The sequence below is a fragment of the Octopus bimaculoides genome, chromosome 11 (assembly GCF_046866305.1).
Source record: "Octopus bimaculoides isolate indiv1 chromosome 11, ASM4686630v1, whole genome shotgun sequence".
In the NCBI taxonomy this organism is placed as follows: Eukaryota; Metazoa; Mollusca; class Cephalopoda; order Octopoda; family Octopodidae; genus Octopus; species Octopus bimaculoides.
Window position 1 is genome coordinate 56,003,106 of NC_142938.1, and position 22,398 is coordinate 56,025,503.

Consider the following 22,398-nt stretch of genomic DNA (forward strand, 5'->3'; position numbering starts at 1 on the left):
TTTCTAAACTAAACTGTAATTTGCTTTATGATTGTCTGAAAATAGGAACTTGGTTTATAATAGTTATAATAATCATGTTCCACTGTTCTTTGGCCTACACAATAATGGTCTAATGTTTGTACCGTATTCTTCAGTCTTTGAATTTATCGCTTCAATGTTAATAAAAGTGTTTCTTTTTTTCTTCATGAATTAACTCTATTAATTGGTATACTGCATGGAAACGAATCTTAAATGACAATGATGATGATGATATATACAATGATTTACTGCATGTGTGTGTGTGTGTGTGTGTGTGTGTGTGTGTGTGTGTGTGTGTGTGTGTGTGTGTGTATACAATCATATACTTTATACTGTTATAACAAGTCATATACATATGCTATCTACTATTGTCATGGAAAATAGATCTCATTTGAATGCTATCGCTTAACTTAGTTTCCATTAAATAATGTAAAGATAATATATATCATACAAAGTTATTGTAGTTAACTTTACTTAGGTGGCAGTGCAATGAAAGAGTGTTTGATAAAATATTTTTGAATATATGGTCACATCCCTTTCTGTTCTGAGTTCCATTTCTGCTCAAGTTAATTTTTGCCTTTCCATTTTCCAAGTTTGATGAAATAAACACCAACAATGGTCATCGATATATTTAACTGCACTGTTGAATGCAGTGTCTCAAGTGACCACAGTTTAATGATTGAAATTAGAAAAGGGTAGTAGTTTCAAATTTTTGCACAAGACCAGCAGTCTTGGGGGAGAAGTCTTTACTTGATTGCACTGACCTCAATACTTGACAGCTACTTTATTTTATTCGTCCCAAAAGGATGAAAAATAAAGTTGATCTTAGTAATATTTGAACTCAGAATGTAAAGAACTAGAAGAAATGTTGTCCATACTGGAATGGGTTGGATGGTATGACCAGTGCTGGCAAGCTGGAGGCCTGCACCAGACTCCAGTCTGATTTGGCATGGTTTCTATGGCTGGGTGCCCTTCCTAATGCCAGCCACTTTACAGAGTGTGATGGGTGCTTTTACATGGCTCTGCACAGACACTTTTTTTTATGTGGCATCATTTGAGCACTTTTATGTAGCACCACATGAGTGCTTTTACATGGTGCCACACGGGTGCTTTTTGTGACACCACATAGGTACTTTTATGTGATGCAGCATGGGCACTATTATGTGACACCGCCACAAGTGCCTTACACCTCAAGAAGGATCGGTCTTAACACTTAATTGTGTGTTATGTTGTAGCTTCAAGATTTCAATAATGTGATTCATTTAATTTTAGAATGACATTGTAGAATAGGCATAAAAGGCCAGATCTGGTTAGTGTGAGCATAAAGCAGGTAAAACGCTTGTGTCAGATATGATTTGTTTAAGCACTAAAAGGTTAAATTAGTAGAAGAATAATTAAATGATCTTTTGTTAATGTATTTGTTTTGCAAGATCCCTGATGTGTAATCATGTGTTGAAACAGATATTGTTATATTTGGAGATTGACAAAACAAAAACAAAAATGACCATCCCCAAATATATTACCTTTCCCTTCATCTACCTTAATTCAACAGCATCAGATTTTGCTCCCTTTTTTTATAATGTTTAGAGCCCCTTTAATTGTAGATTAGATAAGTTTACTAGTATAGATATAGGATATCTCCTATTATAAGAATCCAGATTTTCATTGACAGATGGGTGTAGATTTATAGAAGTTATGAGGAGCAATGCCATCAAGTACTGGTCAGGCTGATTATGCATGAGAAGTCAATAACATGTCAGCCTAAATGATCTTTTCCAAATCAGCAATGATCTTGATTTATAAATTATTGCCATTGCTCAGACAGAGGCATGGCTGTGTGGTTAAAAAGCTTACTTTGTAACCACGTGGTTTTGGGTTCAGTTCCATTGTATGGCACCTTGACAAAGTGTCTTCTGCAATAGTCCAAAGCTGACAAAGCCAAATGAGTGAATTTGAAAGATGGAAACTGTGCAGAAGCCCATTGTGTGTATAGACATACGTGTGTGTGCCTTTGTATCTATGCTTGTCCCCACCACCACCACCACTTTATAACCAGTGTTGGTCTATTTACATCCCCATAAGTTAGTGACTTGACAAAAGAGACTAATAGGATAAGTACCTAACTTACAATAAGCGCTGGGGTTGATTTTCTCAACTAGTGCTCCAGCATGGGTGTAGTCCAATGGCTGAAACAAGTAAAAGATAAGAGGTAGATATATAATAAAGTAGATCAAAATTCAACAAAATTATTAACCAAAACTATTTGAACTGTATTATTGAGTCAACAACGGTGGAAGCGCAATGGCCCAGTGGTTAGGGCAGTGGACTCGCAGTCATAGGATCGCGGTTTCGATTCCCAGACCGGGCATTTTGAGTGTTTATTGAGCAAAAACACCTAAAGCTCCACGAGGCTCTGGCAGGGGATGGTGACGAACCCTGCTCTACTCTTTCACCACAACTTTCTCTCACTCTTACTTCCTGTTTCTGTTGTGCCTGTAATTCAAAGGGTCAGCCTTGTCACACTCTCTGTCACGCTGAATCTCCCTGAGAACTACATTAAGGGTACACGTGTCTGTGGAGTGCTCAGCCACTTGCACGTTAATTTCATGAGCAGGCTGTTCCGTTTATTGGATCAACTGGAACCCTCGACATCGTAAGCGACGGAGTGCCAACACACACAACACATTGAGTCAGCATCAGTATTCTAGATGCATGGAATTTTTTAACTACCTTTTCTACCCATGTAAACATTTGGAAAAGTTTTAACACAATTTCCCATTTAATTTTCAGCTGCAATGATTCGAGGGAATCGTGCAAACTGTGCTCAGTTTGCCCAGTCTTACAGACTGGATTGGTTAGTAAGCAGACTAGAGAGTCAACAGTCATCTACAGGTAAGTTATATCGTTGCTGTCATTGCTTTGTTACCATATACAGGTTCAGGTGTGGCTGTGTGGTAGGAAGCTTGCTTCCAAACCATATAGTTCCAGGTTCAGTTCTACTGTGTGGCACCTTGGGCAAGTGTCTACTGTTACAGGCTCTTCCCAATCACAGCCTTGTGAATGGATTTGTTTGATGGAAACTGAAAGAGGCCTGCCGTGTGTGTGTGTGTGTGTGCCTTTATGTCTATGTTTGTCCCCCACCACCACTTGACAACCAGTGTTGGTGTGTTTATATTTCTATAACTTAGCAGTTCAGCAAAAGAGACCAACAGAATAAGTACCAGGCTTGGAAAATATAAGCACTGGGGTCGATTCATTCAACGAGAAATTCTTCAAGGAGGTGCCCCAGTATGGTTGCAGTCTGACTGAAACAAGTAAAAGATAAGAGAAAAGATTTAGCTATTGCTATTTTATATATCATAAATCCCACTTAGAAATAAAAATCCTGAGGGACTTTACTTCCCAAGCGCATGAACCATATTAAAGATGACATTGAAGTTCAACACAGCCCTGGAACTTTCCCCTACCAAACCATCCAACCAATGCAAACATGGAGAGCAGACATTAAATGATGATGAAAAATATTGATCGTTAATGGGAACTTCAGTGAAAAACAAACCTTCATTTACCTATGCTCTTCAAAACTTGGCTCACTGTGAGACTTTCCAAGTCAAATTGCCCTGTTATCTTTCACCAATTTTATTGTCATTATTTGTCTATCATCTACTTATCCCTTCCTTTTCCTTTCCTTCTGATAGAGCAAAGTAACAGGTTGTTTGTCTTAACCAGACAGAACTTCACAAATCTGATTAATGACTTCTCTGATAAGAAACACATCCATTTTTGCTTTTTATATTTTGTAATTATTTTTGTAAATATTTACAAAATATTGTGTGAAATTTTGTAAATATTTTTCTATTTGAATTTTCACTTTTGTAAAATTACTACAAACTTTACTTTAAAAAATATTTAATATTTGTACTAAAATTTCTTTCAGGGGTTCTTGATGTCCTTCATTGTGTATTAATTGACAGTCCTGAGGCACTGAACATGATCAAAGAAAAACACATTGTCACTATCATCTCACTCATTGACAAACATGGAAGAGACCCAAAGGTATTTCATTTCTTTCCTTTAGTTTTATATTTCATTCCAAATATTATTCCTCTTCTTTTATAAGCTATTAAACACCATCTTGTCTTAATGATGCATCCACAATATCCGTATTTGTTTCTTTAGTCACAACATATTTGTAAAGAGTATCATAATGTTTACATAATGTTTACATTATGAAACCAAAGAAGCCAAAGGTGTTGTGACTGTTGTTACTGTTTAGTCCCATATCAGCCCTGGTCAAACAGACTTATGATCAAAGACAACCTAATCTTGACCGTCCAGTCTTTTCAGATTAGTTTATCTCAAACATCATCCTGTTTATCCATTCTTTTTTTTCAAAAAAAAGATGACAGTGTTATTAGAGGGAGTTTTAGCTGCTATTTCCTGCAAGACAAGCAACTGTGTTGATGCTCCCACATAGAATAAAGAAATCTGTTACGTTTTTTACCTCACTGTTTTGTGTTATATTACACATTATGCTCACTGTTGAAGGGTCCCAATAACATATAAGGATCTTCTATGGGAAAAGGTTACTAAACCCCTACTTTAATTTTTCACAGTTACTGGAGAATGGAATGCTGTGAGAGGTTCTTCATGACCCTTCGTGCTGTGCAACATAACCAACTGAGATAGGGAAAGAATAGTTGACCCTATATTTCACAGGTATCAACCATGAAAGACAAAGCTGATCTTGGTGGAATTTGAGCTCAGAGTGGAAGGAACCAGAACAAACTCTGTAAAACATAGTATTTAAAGCTCTGAAAACAAAGGCATTCCAGTCATGACATTCTCGTCTTTTTAGTCTGTCAGAGATAACTGCATTGTCCAATATAACTTGTCTTCTTTTAAAGATGGTAAAGTACATCTGAGGGATCTGAGGGAAGGTTTGGTTGTTATTTTAGAGAGGTTGAATAACCACTTTGAGGCTTCTTCATTGGTAAAGTCTATCAGTTTAAAAGAATTATTTCTAAGTTAACACTCTATGAAGAAAAAGAAAGAGAAAAGAAGAACACAAATTCCATGAATTTCTTCCAGACCGTAATTATTTTCCATTTCTGAGAAATGTTTCATCATCATCATTATCTTAAGTCAGTCTTCCATGCTGGCATAGTTTGGTTGGTTTGACAGGAGCTAGCAAGCCAGAGAACTGTACCACGCACCATTGTATGCTTTAGCGTAGGTTGGATGCCCTTTCTAATGCCAACCACGTTACAGAATATACTGAGTGCATTTTTATGTGGCACCAGCACTGGTGCTTTTACATGGCACAAACACCAGTGGGGTCACCAAATAACTTACGAAACAAGAACCTCTCTACTGGGTTATGGAGTGGAATTGAGGGAACACTTCATAAAAATGAGTTATATCATGCATATGATTTCTAAAAAGAATGAAATAGTGCTACACATTGTTACCACTGACTAGAAATGTTATGAACTTCATAATAAGTACACAAACAAAAATAAAGTAATCTTAAACATCTATTTTTTATACACCTTTTTCTTTATTCCTTAATTTCATATTCCAACTTTGAATCCCACCAAATATTATGAAGAAATGATTATTTCCCTTGGATTAACTATCCCCTAGAGTACTCCACGCATTCTTTTGAGTAATAAAATAGAACAATAAAATAGAAACAATTATAGGTAAATGCAAAGATACAGATGCAAACATTAATGAAAATTTAAATGCTTTTTTAAAAACTTTTACTTCTAGGTTTTGGACGTACTTCGGTCTTTGTGCGTTGGTAATGGTATTGCTGTTCGTACAAATCAAAATCTAATCTGTGACAATTTGCTCCCTGGAAGAGATCTTTTATTGCAAACAAAACTTGTTGATCATGTCACAAGGTAAGTCCCTGATATTAAATATTAATAGTGTTTCATTCACTAGAAAGAGGGTGGCACAGCCCCAGACTTAATATATATGTTAAATAGCTTAAATTCATATCAAAATCTACTCCCTAGTGATTTGTATTTTTGTGTTTTGTAAAATTCTCTATCATTTAAATTTTGTTTGAATAGATTTCAAATATCTTATTAAGAAAGTTTGATATGTATTGTTTGGTCTAGAGGCCTCATCCTTCTTGTTATTGTATTTAACCTCATTCTTTCTGTTCATGTTTGCCTACCATGTTGACTCATCTATACTCCCAGCAGTTTATGCCAAATTGTATAATATCATCAGAAGTTGTTGAAACTATGATGATATTTAGTCAATAACTGATGAGGGGTTGAGTATGTCCCCATCCATTGTGTGTGTTTTCTTCCTGTTTTTGTCCACATGTTCATTTCTCATCCCCTTATGTTGGCAGAATTGTTAGCATGCCAGGCAAAATGCTTAGTGGCATTTTGTCCATTTTCACATTCTGAGTTATTCCACTGAAGTCGATTCTGCCTTTCATCCTTTCGGTATTGATAAAATAAGTGTCAGTGGAGCACTGGAGTCGATGTAATCAATTATCACCCTCCCTCAACTTTCAGGCATTGTGCCTATAGTAGAAAGGATTAGTACTATTATTATCATTATTAAGGCAGTGACCCGCCAGAATCATTAGCATAGTGGGCAAAACACTAAGTGGCATTTCCTCTGTTTGCACGTTCTGATTTCAAATTCTGCTAAGGTTAACTTTGCCTTTCATCCTGTCGGAGTCGATGAAATAGGTATTTGTAGTGTACTGGAGCCGATGTAATCAACTAACTCGCTCCCCCAAATTTAAGGCCTTGTGCCTATAGTAGAAAGGATCATTATTATAAACACTGAGCTGTATCATTTAAGCTACTTTCTGTCAGTGAAAACAGTTATACTAAACATACAAAATCTTTTCTTCCAGCATGAAGCCTAATACCTATGTTGGGTTACATGAAGGGTCAGCCATGTACAAAAAATGGTATTTTGAAGTGGTTATTGCATTCATTGAACAATGCACACACCAGACACCTATTCTTCGTATTGGTTGGGGAAATACTGAAGGTTTTGTTCCTTATCCTGGAGGTGGTGAACACTGGGGTGCCAATGGAGTTGGAGATGATCTTTATTCCTATGCATTTGATGGTGTCAACTTGTGGACAGGTAAATAGAGTTTTATTGATTTATCTTTTATATTTTATTTGTTTCACTTATTTGACTGTAGCCATGGTGGGGAACTGCTTTGAAGAGTTTTAATGAAATGAATCAACATCAGTACTAATTTTCTCTCTTAAAAGTCGCATACTTATTCTATCAGTTTATTTTGCCAAACTGTTAAGTTATGAGGACATAAGCAAACTAACACCAGTTGTTAAGCAGTAACCAGGATGACAAATGCAAAAGCACACACACACACACTTAGACACACAAACACACACACATATACACATGACATGCTTCTTTCAGTTTCCATGTACTAAATCCATTCATAAGACTTTGGTCAGCTCAGAGCTGTAGTAGAAAACCCTTGCCCAAGATGCCACACTGTAGGGCTGAACCCAGAAACCATGTGAGTTTGGGAGCAAACTTCTTTATTTCATCAAAATTGCCTTCAAGGCATTACATAGATAGAAGCAAATGTGGGCTAGATACAGACACAATGATGATGACAGAATGAAAAAAGAGATGGTTGGTGGGGGAAGCAGCCAATGCCTGCCGATTGTTACTTCCTGATAACATTGTTCTTTTTTTTAAAAAAACCCAAATGTGGTGTTGAACCCCATTTTTTCTGGGGAGGTCTTTACCTCCTCGACTACCTCCATCTCTCCTTTCAGAGGAGGAGGGGGGGGGCTCTTCCACAACCAACTGTTCCAGGACCCTACTCTGGTCCCGGAGACAGTTCTTTTTGGTGTGGTCTGGTTCCAGGCAGAGGTGACATTTGGGAAGGCATCCCTCAAGAATCACCGGGTACCTGCAACCAGCCAATTTAAAAAAATCTGGAAAAACAGCTTTTGACCCAACCCAATCAACCACCAGCAAAATTTTAACATTAAGCAGCTTGGATCCGCTGCCACCCAGACCCCGCAGACCCAAGCTTTTGTCAACTTCTTCCCACCATACGTGGGAAGAAACAAAATCTCTTTGCCCTCTAAGGGCTGGCTCTCAAATTTGCAAACCTCCTCAGGGGTGTCAAATAGCAACCACACCGTTGCATATTTGAACCCCTGGAGATGAATTTAATAGTTGGCAAATATTCTGCCAACTCTTTTTCAATTTGAGTCTTTTGAAAAAGGGCGATGGTGTTGAACAACTTTGACTAAGTCCTTAACACCACCGTCCTCTCTTCAAAGTCTTTCATCCACTGTTTGGATGGGACAATCTCCCATGCCAACACAGTGTTAGTTGTCTTTTTTTGCCATATTTTTTTTGGAAAAAAGTTCACAAAGAACAAAAGTTCACAGAGTTAAAAAAAAAAAATGCAGGAAGGAAGGAAGAAAACAAGAAACAGTTTAAAAAACACAGCAAACTATTCTGGCCGTCCTGGTACTCCTGGCCAACTCGGTAATCCTCTTGGTAAAGGCACAAAACACACACACAAAAATGGTAAAAAAATAAGCACAATTTTAGGAGGAGGGATATGCCCCCAAAACACACTTCTCACCGCTAAGTGAGACTTTAAACACAACCACAGGCAGACAAATGAGTGGAACTCAGTTGAGATTTCTTGTTCAACAAATAAATAAACACAAGCAACAAACCCCCACTGAATCCCAAAAAAACAAATGTCTTACCTGGTAGTTGTGCTTCACTTTTTCAATAATTCACGACGTTGGTATACAGTGACGTGACTCCAAGCAGCACAAAGAAAACACTGACCAATGCATGCACAGGAAGCAAGCTTCTTACCACACCGCCATGTCTATGCTTTATTTGTAAAAATGGCATCATCATTAATATTTATCATTAATCATTCTTGTCAGTGTTACCAATATATTGGCATCACCAAAATTGAATATTTCAGTATATTCACTCCATTCTAAATGCTTCTTTTTTTCTGAAAAGTGAGTCGACAGATGATTGATTTTTCATATATTGTGGAGCTAGTTTCCCACCACATTTCTTAAAAATCGTGGTTGAGGCCTTGGTCTTGGGACCACGCATGTCTAGAAACTGAGGTTGGGGTAAGCATGCTCTCCATAGAAAATCCAGCTCCAAAAAAGCCTCATGATAGCAAAGGAGAATGGGTACCAACCAGCCCAAAGGTTGGAGTGGGCTACACCTGCCTACCTTGGTTGCTATGGCATTCAGGTAGATCTGGCCACCCCTGTTAACAGGGACAAAACCCAGATTTGAAACACTGGATGATGACAATGATGATGCTGTTTTTTAGTATCTCCAAACATTCCATTATTCCACTATATTTTGATATGTCATTATATATTGATGTGCCAGTGTTATTAACTTCTGTTTTCTTTCATTTTATTTATTTTATTTAGGTGGAAAACCCAAACAAGTTCGACATGAAAGCCAAGTTTTTGAGAAAGGACACACTATCGGCTGTGCTTTAGACTTAAGTATTCCTCAAATTTCCTTTACTGTAAATGGAAATAAAGTCCATGGTGTGTTTAAAGACTTCAACACGGATGGAATGTTTTTTCCTGTGGTCAGCATGTCAGCAAGAGTCAGGTATGACAATCATTAATTGTTCGAACTTCTAAGTTTCAGGAAGTTTTTAAATTCACTCTTTCATTACAGTAACTTGATTGTTTTGTTTTTTTCATGATCATTAAGTGTAGGTGTGGCTGTGTGGTAAAAAGCTTGCTTCTCAACCACATGCACTTACTGACCTCTGTTACAGCTTACATTTTTTCTTATTCTATAAAGAGTAAATTTTCCTTATCTCTTTCATATTCCTTCAAAAATAACCTCCTAAAGTGACGTCATGTTATTCTTAGCTTCAGTGTCTCAAAAAAATTATGTATTCACATTCTTTCACATTTCTATTTACATTTTCAGTTTTCAAAACACGTAATACTATTCACAATACTTTATGTATTGTCATTATCCACATTTTCCAAACTATTGGGTGGTTTTGAAAATGTGAATATTCGTATATAAGCTATTAATAAATATATAAGCTATTATCGTAAGCACTTTTGTTAATGTTAACCGCTCAATCCTGAAGTTGAAGGGATTAAAACCTATTGTTGTATCATGAATCATGTCCCTTGACAAATCACAAACATATCTACTTGAGCAAGTTTGAGCCTTGTGATCTGTTAATTAATAGTCCATGATTTTAATCATGGACACTAGTTTTCTTTTAAAAACTGGTTCATGGAAATATTGCTTATTGTCAGACATTTATAGATTAAATACTTATATGACGTGGGCAAAAGACTGAAACAGCATATTTGATGTAACTGTTTGAACTGGTAGATATTCTTTTAATTTCATCTTGACCCTTTAGCATTTAAACTGACCTTATCAGGCCCAAATACTCCACCTGTTTTACATTCAAATTGACCACATCTGATGTCTCACACCCAGCTTACAATGACATTATGAAAATAAGCAAGCACATCATCAAAATCTGTAAGCTTTGAGATAATACCTGATTAATTCAAAAGAATGTGAATAAATAAGCATTACATTTGACAGAATAATCTGAATGCTGAAGGGTTAAATATTTGCTTCTAGGAAATAAAAAAAAAACCCTAAATATTTAAGGAAAATATAAAAAGAAACATTTTCAGTAATGTAATCATTGTTTTTCAAATATCTTTCACATTTTAAATGGTTTGTACAAACAAAAATATATTTTTCTGCATTTTTTTCTTCAGTCTTCGTTTTATGCTTGGAGGAGAGCATGGACGATTAAAATTTGGTCCACCAGATGGTCATTCACCTGTGCTGGAAAGTTTATTACCAAGAGAGAAGTTGAAAATTGACCCATGTTTCTACTTTGGAGAACAACACAAGAACATCGTCAGCGGTCCAACAGAAGTTCTCGAATACAATGCATTTGTTCCCAGTCCAATAGACACAACACATGTATGAAACAATATGTCTTATCAGTTTTTCTTTTGTCACTTAGAAGAGCTTAATATGACTTTGTTTATTGAAGTGAACAATATTTCAACAGTATGTCTGGTGTCTTCAGGTTCAAAATTAAAAATGACATATAGATTTACTTTTGACATATTGTTTGGTTCAATAAACAAAGCTAATATGCATTTTAATGCATACCACACCATACTCTTCTAATTGCTTATTTAGCTTCATAAATCAGTCTCCATAAATTGATAATGATAATAATAATGGTTTCAAATTTTGCCACAATTTTGGGGGAGGGGATAAGTCAGTTACATCAACCTCAGTGTTCAACTGGTATTTATTTTATCGACACTGAAAGGAAGAAAGGTAAAGTTGACCTCAACGGAATTTGAATTCAGAATGTAGTGACAGGTGAAACACTGCTAAACATTTCATCCAGCACACTAATGATTCTGCCAACTCACCACCTTAATAATGATAATAATAATGATGGATGTGCCTGTTGATTTTGACATATGAATATTAGAAGGGGGGGGTTAAAAAGGAGAGAGAGAGAGAGACAGACATACAGACAGACAGACAGACAGACAGACAGACAGACAGACAGACAGAAAACAGCTTTTTAAAAGTAAATAATAAAAGAAGCTGCATCTACTTGTGATGGATGTGTAAACGTATTTTGAGTCCTGGTATGGATTTTGCTATGAAAGCACAATGGGGACACTGGTGATTTTGATTTTGCCTGGGTTTGAGCAAATGTGCCTGCTGATTGCAGGATACAGCTCATTTTTATTGCCCTTTTTCTTCAACTCAAATTGTTTTGCTGCATCATGACACATTTTCACCATGCACATTGATCTAGGCAATGACTTTCCCAAGATGTCAGATTAAGCTGTAGAGATTTTAGTGATTGTATTGATTCTCAACGGTCGGATGAGAATAATGATAATAATAATAATAATAATAATGATAATAATAATAATAATAATAATAATAATAATAATAATAATAATAATAATAATAATAATAATACTCATTTTAGGTACAACTTCCAGCTTATATTGAAAATGTCCGTGACAAATTAGCAGAAAATATTCATGAACTGTGGTCTATGAACAAAATCGAACAAGCCTGGACATATGGTGAGGTAAGTTAACAACCTTCCCTTCTTAAATAACATCATTAATACTGTATAAACACTTCTTAAATGATATAATAAATATTTTATAAACACTTCTTAAATAACATCGTTAATATTGTATAAACACTTCTTAACCCTCTTAGGGCACTCAGGCTGATTGATCAGCCCAAGCGATACAAGCTGAAAGGACTTTGAGGCCAATCCGTTGGCCCAATGGAACAAATGTTGTGAATGGCTGATTTTTAAGTGTAATAACTAATAAGAGATCGTCTTTCAGTAGGTGTATCTAAAAAGAAAAAAAATTTGGTCTTTTTGACTACACATATAAATAACTTCAAAACTTTCCATGACCAAAACACAAAAAAATCTAATAAACCTATAAAAGGTTCCTATGGAAGATACAGTTTTACTGCTGTAAACACAGTACCATTGGCAAGCTGTCTGTCCTGCCAATATACTTCAATAATAGACTGTGTGATAGTGCAAATCCCTCACTGCCAAGCAAATAAAATCCAAAGATAACAACTTTAAATTCCACATTTTGCATTTACACCAAAGCTAATAGTTTGCTGTCTGTAATACTTTCTTTTATAACATTTCCAAAACTTGATATTTTTAGGTCAGAGATGATGCAAGGAAAAAACATCCCTGTCTCTGTACTTTTGAACAACTACCAATGTCTGAGAAAAAATATGATATTACGCTGGCTTTTGAAACATTAAGGTGATTAAATACACATATCTTTTTGCTTATTATCAGTGATATTCAACATAAACTGCTTTTTAGTTGAACATGATATTTATTTTGTAAGTGAATACAATACTATAAAATCTTTCAAATTTAAGTAAACATATTCTTTATTATTATTATTATTATTATTATAATTATTATTATTATTATTATTATTATTATTATTATTATTATTATCATTATTATCATCATTATTTAGGTGGCAAGGTGGCAGAATTGTTAGCATGTCGGGCAAAATGCTTAGCAGCATTTCATCTGTCTTTGTGTTCTGAGATCAAATTCTGCTATGGTCGACTTTGCCTTTCATTCTTTTGAGATCGATAAGTTTTGGAATAAGGGTTAAATCGATTATATCAACCCTAGAGCTCAACTGGTATTTATTTTATCAACCCCTAAAGGATGAAAATCAAAGTCAATCCTGGTGGCATTTGAACTCAGAGTGTAAAGACAGATGAAATACCACTTGGCATTTTGCCCTGCATGCTAATGAATCCTCCATCTCACTACCTTTAATTATAATACAATAAATTTATTTAAATAATTAATTTACTGTGTTCCACAACCATTGATGGAATTGTAGGGCTTTATTTTTATCTTAAATTAAAATAGTCATTTATGTATTGTACTTGATATGTATATACTATCAACAGTAAGGCTCCAAAAGAGCAAAATGTCACCTGGCATTCTCACTGTCCACTGTGGGACAAATCTTCATCTCCTTGTTTTTAACACTGCATGTCCATAAGAGATGTTATCTTGGGACAAATATGGCCATAACTGGCCTATCAACAGTGTATATACATTAAATACAATTCATAGATGCCTATTTTTATATTTCTAAGTCTATTTGAAACAAAGTTTAAGGAAGACATCATTTAAAACCATTCCTTTTGTTGAAGTTTTTCTAAGGAATGTTCCAATATTATTTCTTATATTGCTTTATAATTGATTTCCCTGTTTCCATTTTCAGAACATTGTTAGCCTTGGGGTATCATATCAGCATCCAACATAAAAAAGAATCAAGCAGGCTGAAGATGGTAAAACTTGGATCCTAGTAAGTAAATAACTAATATATTATTGTATATGTTATCAATTTTACACAAACAATGCCTGACTTCAAAAGGGAAAAGAATTTCTTACACAATGTAGGCTTTGTTATTTTAGAGAATCGTTCCTTCCATGAATTAAGATTTTATTTTAAGTAACAATTCAAATATCTAAATACTGTTTTCTTCAATAATATCCACTTTGTTTAGGATGTTCATTGCAATAGAAGTGCTTCAAATCTGGATTTTCTTGATCTGCTTAAACATAAATAGTTTGAGAAGTAAGTTTTGGAAAATGATATTAGGTAATGGAAGAATAAGAATTTTCATTTTTGTATCATACATAAGAAACCCTGCAACAAAATAAGAAAGATTTCAGTAAAATTGAGATTAAAACAATTTATGCAGGCAGGCTATGAGCACAAGCTGTGACTGTGTGGTTGAGAAGTTTGCTTCCAAGCCATGGGTCTCAAGTTCAACCTCACAGCATGCTACCTTAGGCAAGTGTCTTTTACTAAACCCCCAGGCTGACCAAAGACTTGTGAGTGAATTTGGAAAATGGAAATTAAAAGAAGCTTGTCGTATAGTCCTCCAGGTTATAACAGAAATTTAAGACTGGCTACCCACAGGAATTCCTCTATGCTGATTACTTTATTGTTATAGCTGAAATTGTAGTGGAATTAGGAATGAAATTCCAGGTGTGGAAGCAACTCCTGGAATCAAAGAGTCTTAAAGTTAACTTAGCAAAGACCAAAGTTCTTGTTAGAAGGAAAACAGACAGGACACTAATTCCTTTGGTAAATGACACTGTTCTACATGTAGACAAGGTGTAGGTAGAAATTCCATATGGTGTACTCAATGCATACTATGGACACCTAAGAGGTGGAGTGGAATCAATGGAACATTTGCAGAGAAAGTAGAATTTGTTTGTGGCAGATGTACTGGAATAATAAATTATAAAAGCACACAAGAAATAGATGTTCTGGAATGCTCGGGAGGCTCCCTAGAAGTAGTAGATAGTTTCTGTTATCTAGGTGACTTAATTATCATTGGGTGAAGACGCTTTGAAAGTATGGTTGCTAGAATAAGAACTGATTGGAGAAAGTTCAGAAAATTTTTACCTCTGTTGGTAACAAAAGGCTCCTCTTTCAGAGTGAAAGATGGACTGTATAATGACTGTGTACAAACAGCAATGCTACATAGGTGTAAAATTTGGGCTGTGAATGCTGAAAACATGTAAAAACTAGAAAGAAATGAAACTAGCATGCTCTAATGGATGTGCAACATCAGTGTGTACATATGATAAAGTACAAATGTGCTGAGAGAAAAACTGGGCATAAGAGACATTAGATGTGGTGTGCAAGAGAAAAGATTGTGCTGGTATGGTCATGTGATGTAGATGGATGTGGAGAGATGTATAAGGCAGTTCTTTATGCTAAACATAGCAGGAGCATCTAGAAGAGGAAGACTAGGAAGACATGGGATGAAATGGTGAAGACTGACCTCAAGATGTTGAACCTCACAGAGGAGATGACAGGGGACCAAGATGAATGGTGATTGTGAATGCAATACCCTAACTACTAGGCCATGTGCCTTCAAAATGATGGTGATACTAATATGTATGTATATATGTATGTATGTATGTATGCATGTGAATGTGGGAGTATTTGTGTCACCTTATCTTGACATCCTGTGATTGTTGTAAATGAATGACATTCAATTCCAGTATTCTGTGAAAACATGTGTGGCTATGGGAAAATATTACTTTACTTGGAAACAGGTGAGGGTTGGGGACAGGAAAGGCATCTGATTATAGAAAGTCTCCCTCTATAAACTCTGTCCTATCCATGCAAGCATGGAAAAGTGGACGATGATGATAATGATTGAAAGCTTTTAAATATTATTTTTATTTTTCAGTTATTTACAAGGTAATGGATACAAGCCCTGCCCACTGGATTTAAATACAATCCATTTGAATGAAAAGATGGAAGAACTAGTTGATCTTCTTGCTGAAAACACCCATAATGTTTGGGCAAAAGATCGCATTAAACAAGGCTGGACATATGGACTTTGTGAGGTACTATATATCGACATTAAAATATATATGTATGCGTGTGTTTGTGTGTGTGTATGTGTGTGTGTGTGTAAGTGTGTGTGTGTGTGTGCGTGCGTGCGCACGCATGTGTGTGTGTTCATACACATACATACACACAAACGAATTTCAAAGCCATTCACCTGATGACATGGGAGTACACAGCTGTTGGATCATATTTATTTATATAACATTTTATATAGTAGTATGATATGGAAAACTCAGCAACTAACTGTTGTTACCAATGCAGAGAAACAATTGTTGCAATTTGTAATTAAGTCTTGCTCATTCCATCTTCTTGTTTTATAAATATATATATATATATATATATATATATATATATATATATATATATATATATATATATATATACATACATATATATATATATATATATATATATATATATATATATATATATATATATATATATATATATATGTATATATATATATATATATATGTATATATATATATATATATATATATGTATATATATATGTATATATGTATATATATATGTATATATGTATATATATATATATATATATATATATATATATATATATATATGTATGTATATATATATATATATATACATATATATATATATATATATATATATACATATATATATATATATATATATATATATATATATATATAGAGAGAGAGAGAGAGAGAGAGAGAGAGAGTAGAGTGCATGTCTTTTTCAAGATGCCTTGAGTTGCAACAAATAGTTTATCATGAGAAAAAAATGGTATATTTTTACTATTTAAATTAGTTTCTCTTTACTCACCACTTTACTAAAATAAGTCACAGATATCAGAGGAAAATCTGTTCAATGAATAGTTCAGTAGAATTTTTCCACTGCAGACTTATGTGTGTGTTACATACCACTGATAATTTGGGTAGAATGCGACAATTGGGGTGGGGGAATGGCTGTGGGGAAACAGCTTGTTTTTGCTTTGGATAACATCAGTTGATAGAGAGTTGGAGACTTTGAATTACTGGTCTTCCATAGAATTACTGGTCTTCCATAAAAACACCTTACAGAGGCATGCACCATGAAAAAGAACTTTCCAGATGCAGATATATAATCAGATCTACTGGCAGAAGGTTTAAACATGCTTGCATGCACACACACACACACACACACACAGCACATGCATGCACAAAAATATACATAAAAGAATGAGGGAAAGAGAGAGAGTGAGTGAGACATTCCAATTTATTAATTGAATATGATTGACATTAACACATTTTATACCTTTTGTCATTGTTATTTCACAGGATAATGTCAACAAACGAAGTCCATACCTTGTACCTTACAGCAAAGTTGATGAGCATATCAAGAAAGCAAATCGTGATACAGCCAGTGAGACTGTCAAGACATTAATGGCCTATGGTTACATTCTGGAACCACCAACAAATGAAGGGGGTGACGGAGGATCCCAAGGTATGTATTCTGCACCACCATCAAATTATATTGACCACTAACATTGATTGATTAGTTCAGCTTTATCAAAGAATTAATAATCATTTGTTAGAAATGTTATTGTATGCAATTTATGTACTCTGTTCAGGTGCCTGAGTATAGTAACTTCATTATGATTATCAATATCCTATTCATCAGGTTTACTTTCAGCAGTTATTTCTCTGCATCTGTTCTGTTACAGCCCTGAGCCTACCAAAACCTTATGAGTGGATTTTGCAGACAGAAATTAAAAGAATCCCATAATGTGCGTGTGTGTGTGTGTGTGTGTGTGTGTGTGTGTGTGTGTGTGTGTGTGTGTGTGTGTACATGTGTGTGTTAATGTATGTGTGTGTGCGTGTATGTATGTGCACACGTGTGTATGTGCATGTGTGTGTGTGCACCCTTGGCGTTATACCATTGATGTAAACAAGCATCACAGTCTACAAGTGATGTTGTTTGTGAAAAACATGTCTGGCCATGGAGAAATATTACTTTGCTTGGAAACAGGTGAAGGCTGGTGATGACAGGAAGGGCATCTGACTGTAGAAAACATTCCTCAACAATTCCTTTCTGACCCTTGTAGGCATGAGAAAGTGAATGTTAAATGATGATGATGTTCTACCTTGCTACAGTGGATTCTACAGTTGTCTGCTTAGAAGTCCGTTTTATTCAGCAAACTTTCATGTATCCTGACCCTAATGCTCTCACTACTAGTTCAACTTCTACTGTTATTGATGCTTAGCCCCAGATCAGCTTTGATTGAGTAGTCATAAGGTCAAAATTGTTCTAACTGTGATTATCCTGTATTTCTGCAGAACTAGGTCAACATTTCCTAATGTGCTCATACATTTTTAAAAAGGCAAGGAAAGATTTGAGCAAATTTGGTTGCTACTTTTAGCAGGGAAAACAACCACATAAAGATTCTCTCACTGACTCATACTGGTTCTGTTAATGCTTGTTGTTATTTTTCTGGTAATAATATTTCATATGAGCTTTTGGTTAAGCTCTTTACCACTAGATGTCCTTCTTGTCATCAACCTTTGTAACATACTCATGTTGATAATGTAAAACTTATGTCACTTTTCAGCTGAAACTATTTATTTGAAGATTGCCTCCTTGAGACCAAAAATCTCTCAATATTTTTATAATGTTTTTGAAATCAATCTGCCTGAAGCTGCTTTTTTTCTGTGATATAAATTTCTTGTTTCAAAATTATTGGAATTAAAACTTTTCATCCAAACGTATGTTCATTTATGCTCCAAACACCAGCTTGATTATAACAGTTACTTCACAAACCTATTGATTTCCAAATTTATCTGTAACAAAGGCAGTATGGTTCTACAGTAATATGATAACAAAAGGCTTAATTATTCGAACAAGCCAAGTCATATGAGTACAGATATAGGCTTTACTTTAGAATATAAGTAATAACATCTTGATTCACTAAAAATGATTCATTTGTAAATCCTATGGGAAGCATTGGTATCTTTCATGTTTCCTATCATTTGGCTGTAGTTTAAAAACTTACTTTCTTTAGTACTTGCTGCTTTTAGTGGGGAAGGTGACCACATAAACATTGCCTCACTGGCTCATGCTACCAAAATACTTCTAATCAATTTCTTTTTTTATTTTTATTTCATTATACTTTTTTTTATTATTATGTTTTTACTTTTCTATCACATGTTTGTCAATTTTTTCTTTCCTTTTAGTGACACAGACAATAGCTGAAAAGAAATGTACATCAAGGACATACAGAGCAGAACTTACTTATGCAATTTCACATGGCAAGTGGTGAGTAAATCTTTAGACATTAGCTTGATTTTTTTCAATTTATCATAGCTTGTTAATTGGAATATTGTAATTCAATTAATCTAATAGATATGACTGCAGTCCTAAGTGCTGCTGTGTAAAAATCCTAGTAACTGCCAATTTTAATGGCAACTTCTTGGTTGAGGTAGCTGTTTATAGGACAAAGATCCATACTGATAATAGTCCTACACATAAAACTTCCTAAATAGTCCTACACATAAAGCAGAGCCACAGAAAACAACTTCACGACAAGATTTTATCTACACAAAAATTCCTCTAAATGCCTGGTAAAAAGGGCATCATCAAGTTTATCAAAACATGTATGGCAATTGAAAGAAACTGGTACCACTCCCTTCAAAATCCAATGGTCCATCTTTGAAAAGGCAAACCCATATGGGTATGGAACCTGTTGCCTTCTATAAACATCTGTTATAGATATGTTTTTTATCCTGTTTTAAGACAAATCCAATGAAACATAAATCTGAACTACTGAACTGTTGTAGACATTCTTCAAAGTTTCTGACCTCAAGGCCTTTGCTACCTAACAATTAATACATAAACATTGCTACTGCTCTCTATTACACGTCTTATTTTTATCATCATAACTTTGAATATATTGGATGTAATCCTGAACTAGGATTGTTTCCTTCCAACCAGTTCTGTGCATGTAAACTTGAAAGATGAGAACTGAGTTAAATCATTTATGATAGTGGAGTACTTTCCAGAATTTTATTTTTGCTAACCAAAAGAAAGAGGTTGTGAGAACTAATTTGCATATGATTTGCCTGTTACATCACCAACAAAAATTTAATCAGTGCAGTGAGTATTAATAACATAAGTGGAGAATTTTCCATGAGCATTTAATGTTTAAATTCCATTATTAGAACATCAAAGTTAGAAATAGTAAAAGGGCCACATGTTCTTAAGAACTACTAGGGATGATTAACAGATCTATTTCTGATCCTTCCATAAATTTGAAATTTTTTCCAATTTATATTAAATTTCCAAAAATTGCTTGTTCTTTTCTGAGTATTTTGCTGGAATAGATAATTGCATATGTCCATTTTCTGGATTTATAATGAAAACAATTATTAATCATATTTGAATTAAATGTGTCAACAACATCTTCTTACTTTATCTAGGTACTATGAGTTTGAAGTAATCACTCCTGGCTATATGCGACTTGGATGGGCCAAGGCTTCCTTTGATCCTGGGTGTGAATTGGGAACTGATGGCTTATCCTATGGTTTTGATGGCTTTTTGGTAAGAAATCAAATTATTTTAATAAATTATACTAGTTTTTTTTTATCAGTGAAAAAAAGATAGTCTATGTGTAATAGAAAGATTAAGCGAGAGGGAGACAGGGAGACAGAGAGAGAGGAAGAAAGAGTGAAAGAGAAAGAAAATGAGAGATGATGAATGAATAGAGATGATGGAAAAAGGAATTTTATAATAAAATAAATTTGAGTATTATCATATTACAACAAAGATTGTGCATTCAGGGAGGAATAAGAATTTTCACTTGATTGGTCTGGTTAGAAGAAGGAGTTATGTCTCTATAGGCCACAAGTTGTTTGAGACTGGTTGAGATTAGTGGTACTAATATTCCTCTTCAATGTCTTCAATAATTACAAGTTGATGATATCAAGGAAAAAATATGAGCAAGGTAGGAATTGTAGAGGTATAATGATCTGAGAAGGTAGGTCTGAATATAGGGACTAGTGTTGGAGCTAGGGAAGTGACACAAAATGAGTTATGCAAGACGCAGAAAGATGAGTGACTTAGAAGTTACTTGAATTATGCATACATGAGAACAAGAAACCCTGAAGAGCAGAGGCTGGTATAGTAGTGATAGGAAAGGCAGAGAGAGGAGACACAGTATGTCTGTGGGACAGAGATTGGTATGTGTTGACTAGGGACCTCACCAGTGAATCAAGGATGGGTGGGTGATAATGTATGGAACTAGTAATGTGAGGGCTGATAGAAACAGTGTGATATGAATTTCAATGTTCCAAAATATAGATAATAAATGACTTGGAGATCAATCGATCAGAATTTAGTAGCTATAACACAGAACAATTCACCAGAATAGTGGAATGGAGTGGGGGTGGTCATAGAAATAAATAGGGAGCATGATAAAAATAAGCATGATAAAGGGATTTAATTGATTAAACAAATGCATCATCCTTACAAATAGCCTTTGCTATTAATGCTTGGCTCAAAAGAAAACAATTACAAAGAGATACTATCAATGAAGATAATCCTTCTTTGCTGTGATTATGCAAGTAATAATTACTAGTTTCAAGTTTTGGCACAAGGCTAGCAATTCCGGTGCTAGTGGGGTTTAAGTTAATTATATCGATTCCAGTGCTTATTTGATCTACTCTGAAAAGATGAGAGGCAAAGTTGACCTCAGCAGGTTTTGAAATCAAGACATAAAAGGTTGATGAAATGCTGCTAAACATTTTCCTAGTGTGCAAAGGATTTTACCAGTTCACCTAATGATATGCAAGTAATAATTATTGTGAATATTAAGATAATAATAACATAAATTTGAATAACCTAATTAGTTAAACATTTTTTTTTTTACTTTATAAAGGCAAGAAAATGGTTCCAAGGTTCTGAACCTTATGGGAAATGTTGGCAAGCAGGAGATGTTATTGGTTGCATGTTAGATCTTAATGATAAAATCATAAGTAAGTAAAGATATTTTGTGTATTTTAAATGATTATCTTTCATTCCTATTTGTTTAATGTCTTACTTTACTTTACATTCATATCAAAACAAGTCAAAGTGTGTTTTAGTGGATTTTCTTATTTTAATTTTCAGCATTCTCCTTAAATGGTGAATTAATGATGGACGCCTTAGGCCAAGAGATAGCTTTCCGGAATATCGACACAAATGAAGGTAACTATTTTCAAAGTCAAATGAAAAATGTCAAATCTTTCAAACTACAAAATAATTTAGTGTTATTAAACTTCTTCCTTGTTTCTGAATTTTAAACTTCATACGTCTAATCCCACCAAATATTATGAAGAAA

At 34.6% G+C, this 22,398-nt stretch overlaps 1 protein-coding gene across 50 annotated transcripts in view; it reads left to right on the forward strand.

Annotated features, from left to right (window-relative positions):
• Positions 1-22,398, forward strand: part of LOC106881762 (ryanodine receptor) — a 385,182-nt gene that overhangs the window by 138,955 nt on the left and 223,829 nt on the right. For all 50 annotated transcript variants that reach the window (XM_089360088.1, XM_014932251.3, XM_014932252.3 and 47 more), the window contains 15 exons: positions 2,809-2,910; positions 3,956-4,074; positions 5,794-5,927; positions 6,911-7,149; positions 9,483-9,672; positions 10,830-11,040; positions 12,086-12,190; positions 12,804-12,907; positions 13,905-13,988; positions 15,898-16,057; positions 17,366-17,531; positions 19,259-19,340; positions 20,501-20,621; positions 21,958-22,054; positions 22,188-22,265. In XM_089360088.1, the coding sequence (XP_089216214.1) occupies positions 2,809-2,910; positions 3,956-4,074; positions 5,794-5,927; positions 6,911-7,149; positions 9,483-9,672; positions 10,830-11,040; positions 12,086-12,190; positions 12,804-12,907; positions 13,905-13,988; positions 15,898-16,057; positions 17,366-17,531; positions 19,259-19,340; positions 20,501-20,621; positions 21,958-22,054; positions 22,188-22,265 (1,992 nt within the window). The remainder of the gene's footprint in view (positions 1-2,808; positions 2,911-3,955; positions 4,075-5,793; positions 5,928-6,910; positions 7,150-9,482; positions 9,673-10,829; positions 11,041-12,085; positions 12,191-12,803; positions 12,908-13,904; positions 13,989-15,897; positions 16,058-17,365; positions 17,532-19,258; positions 19,341-20,500; positions 20,622-21,957; positions 22,055-22,187; positions 22,266-22,398) is intronic.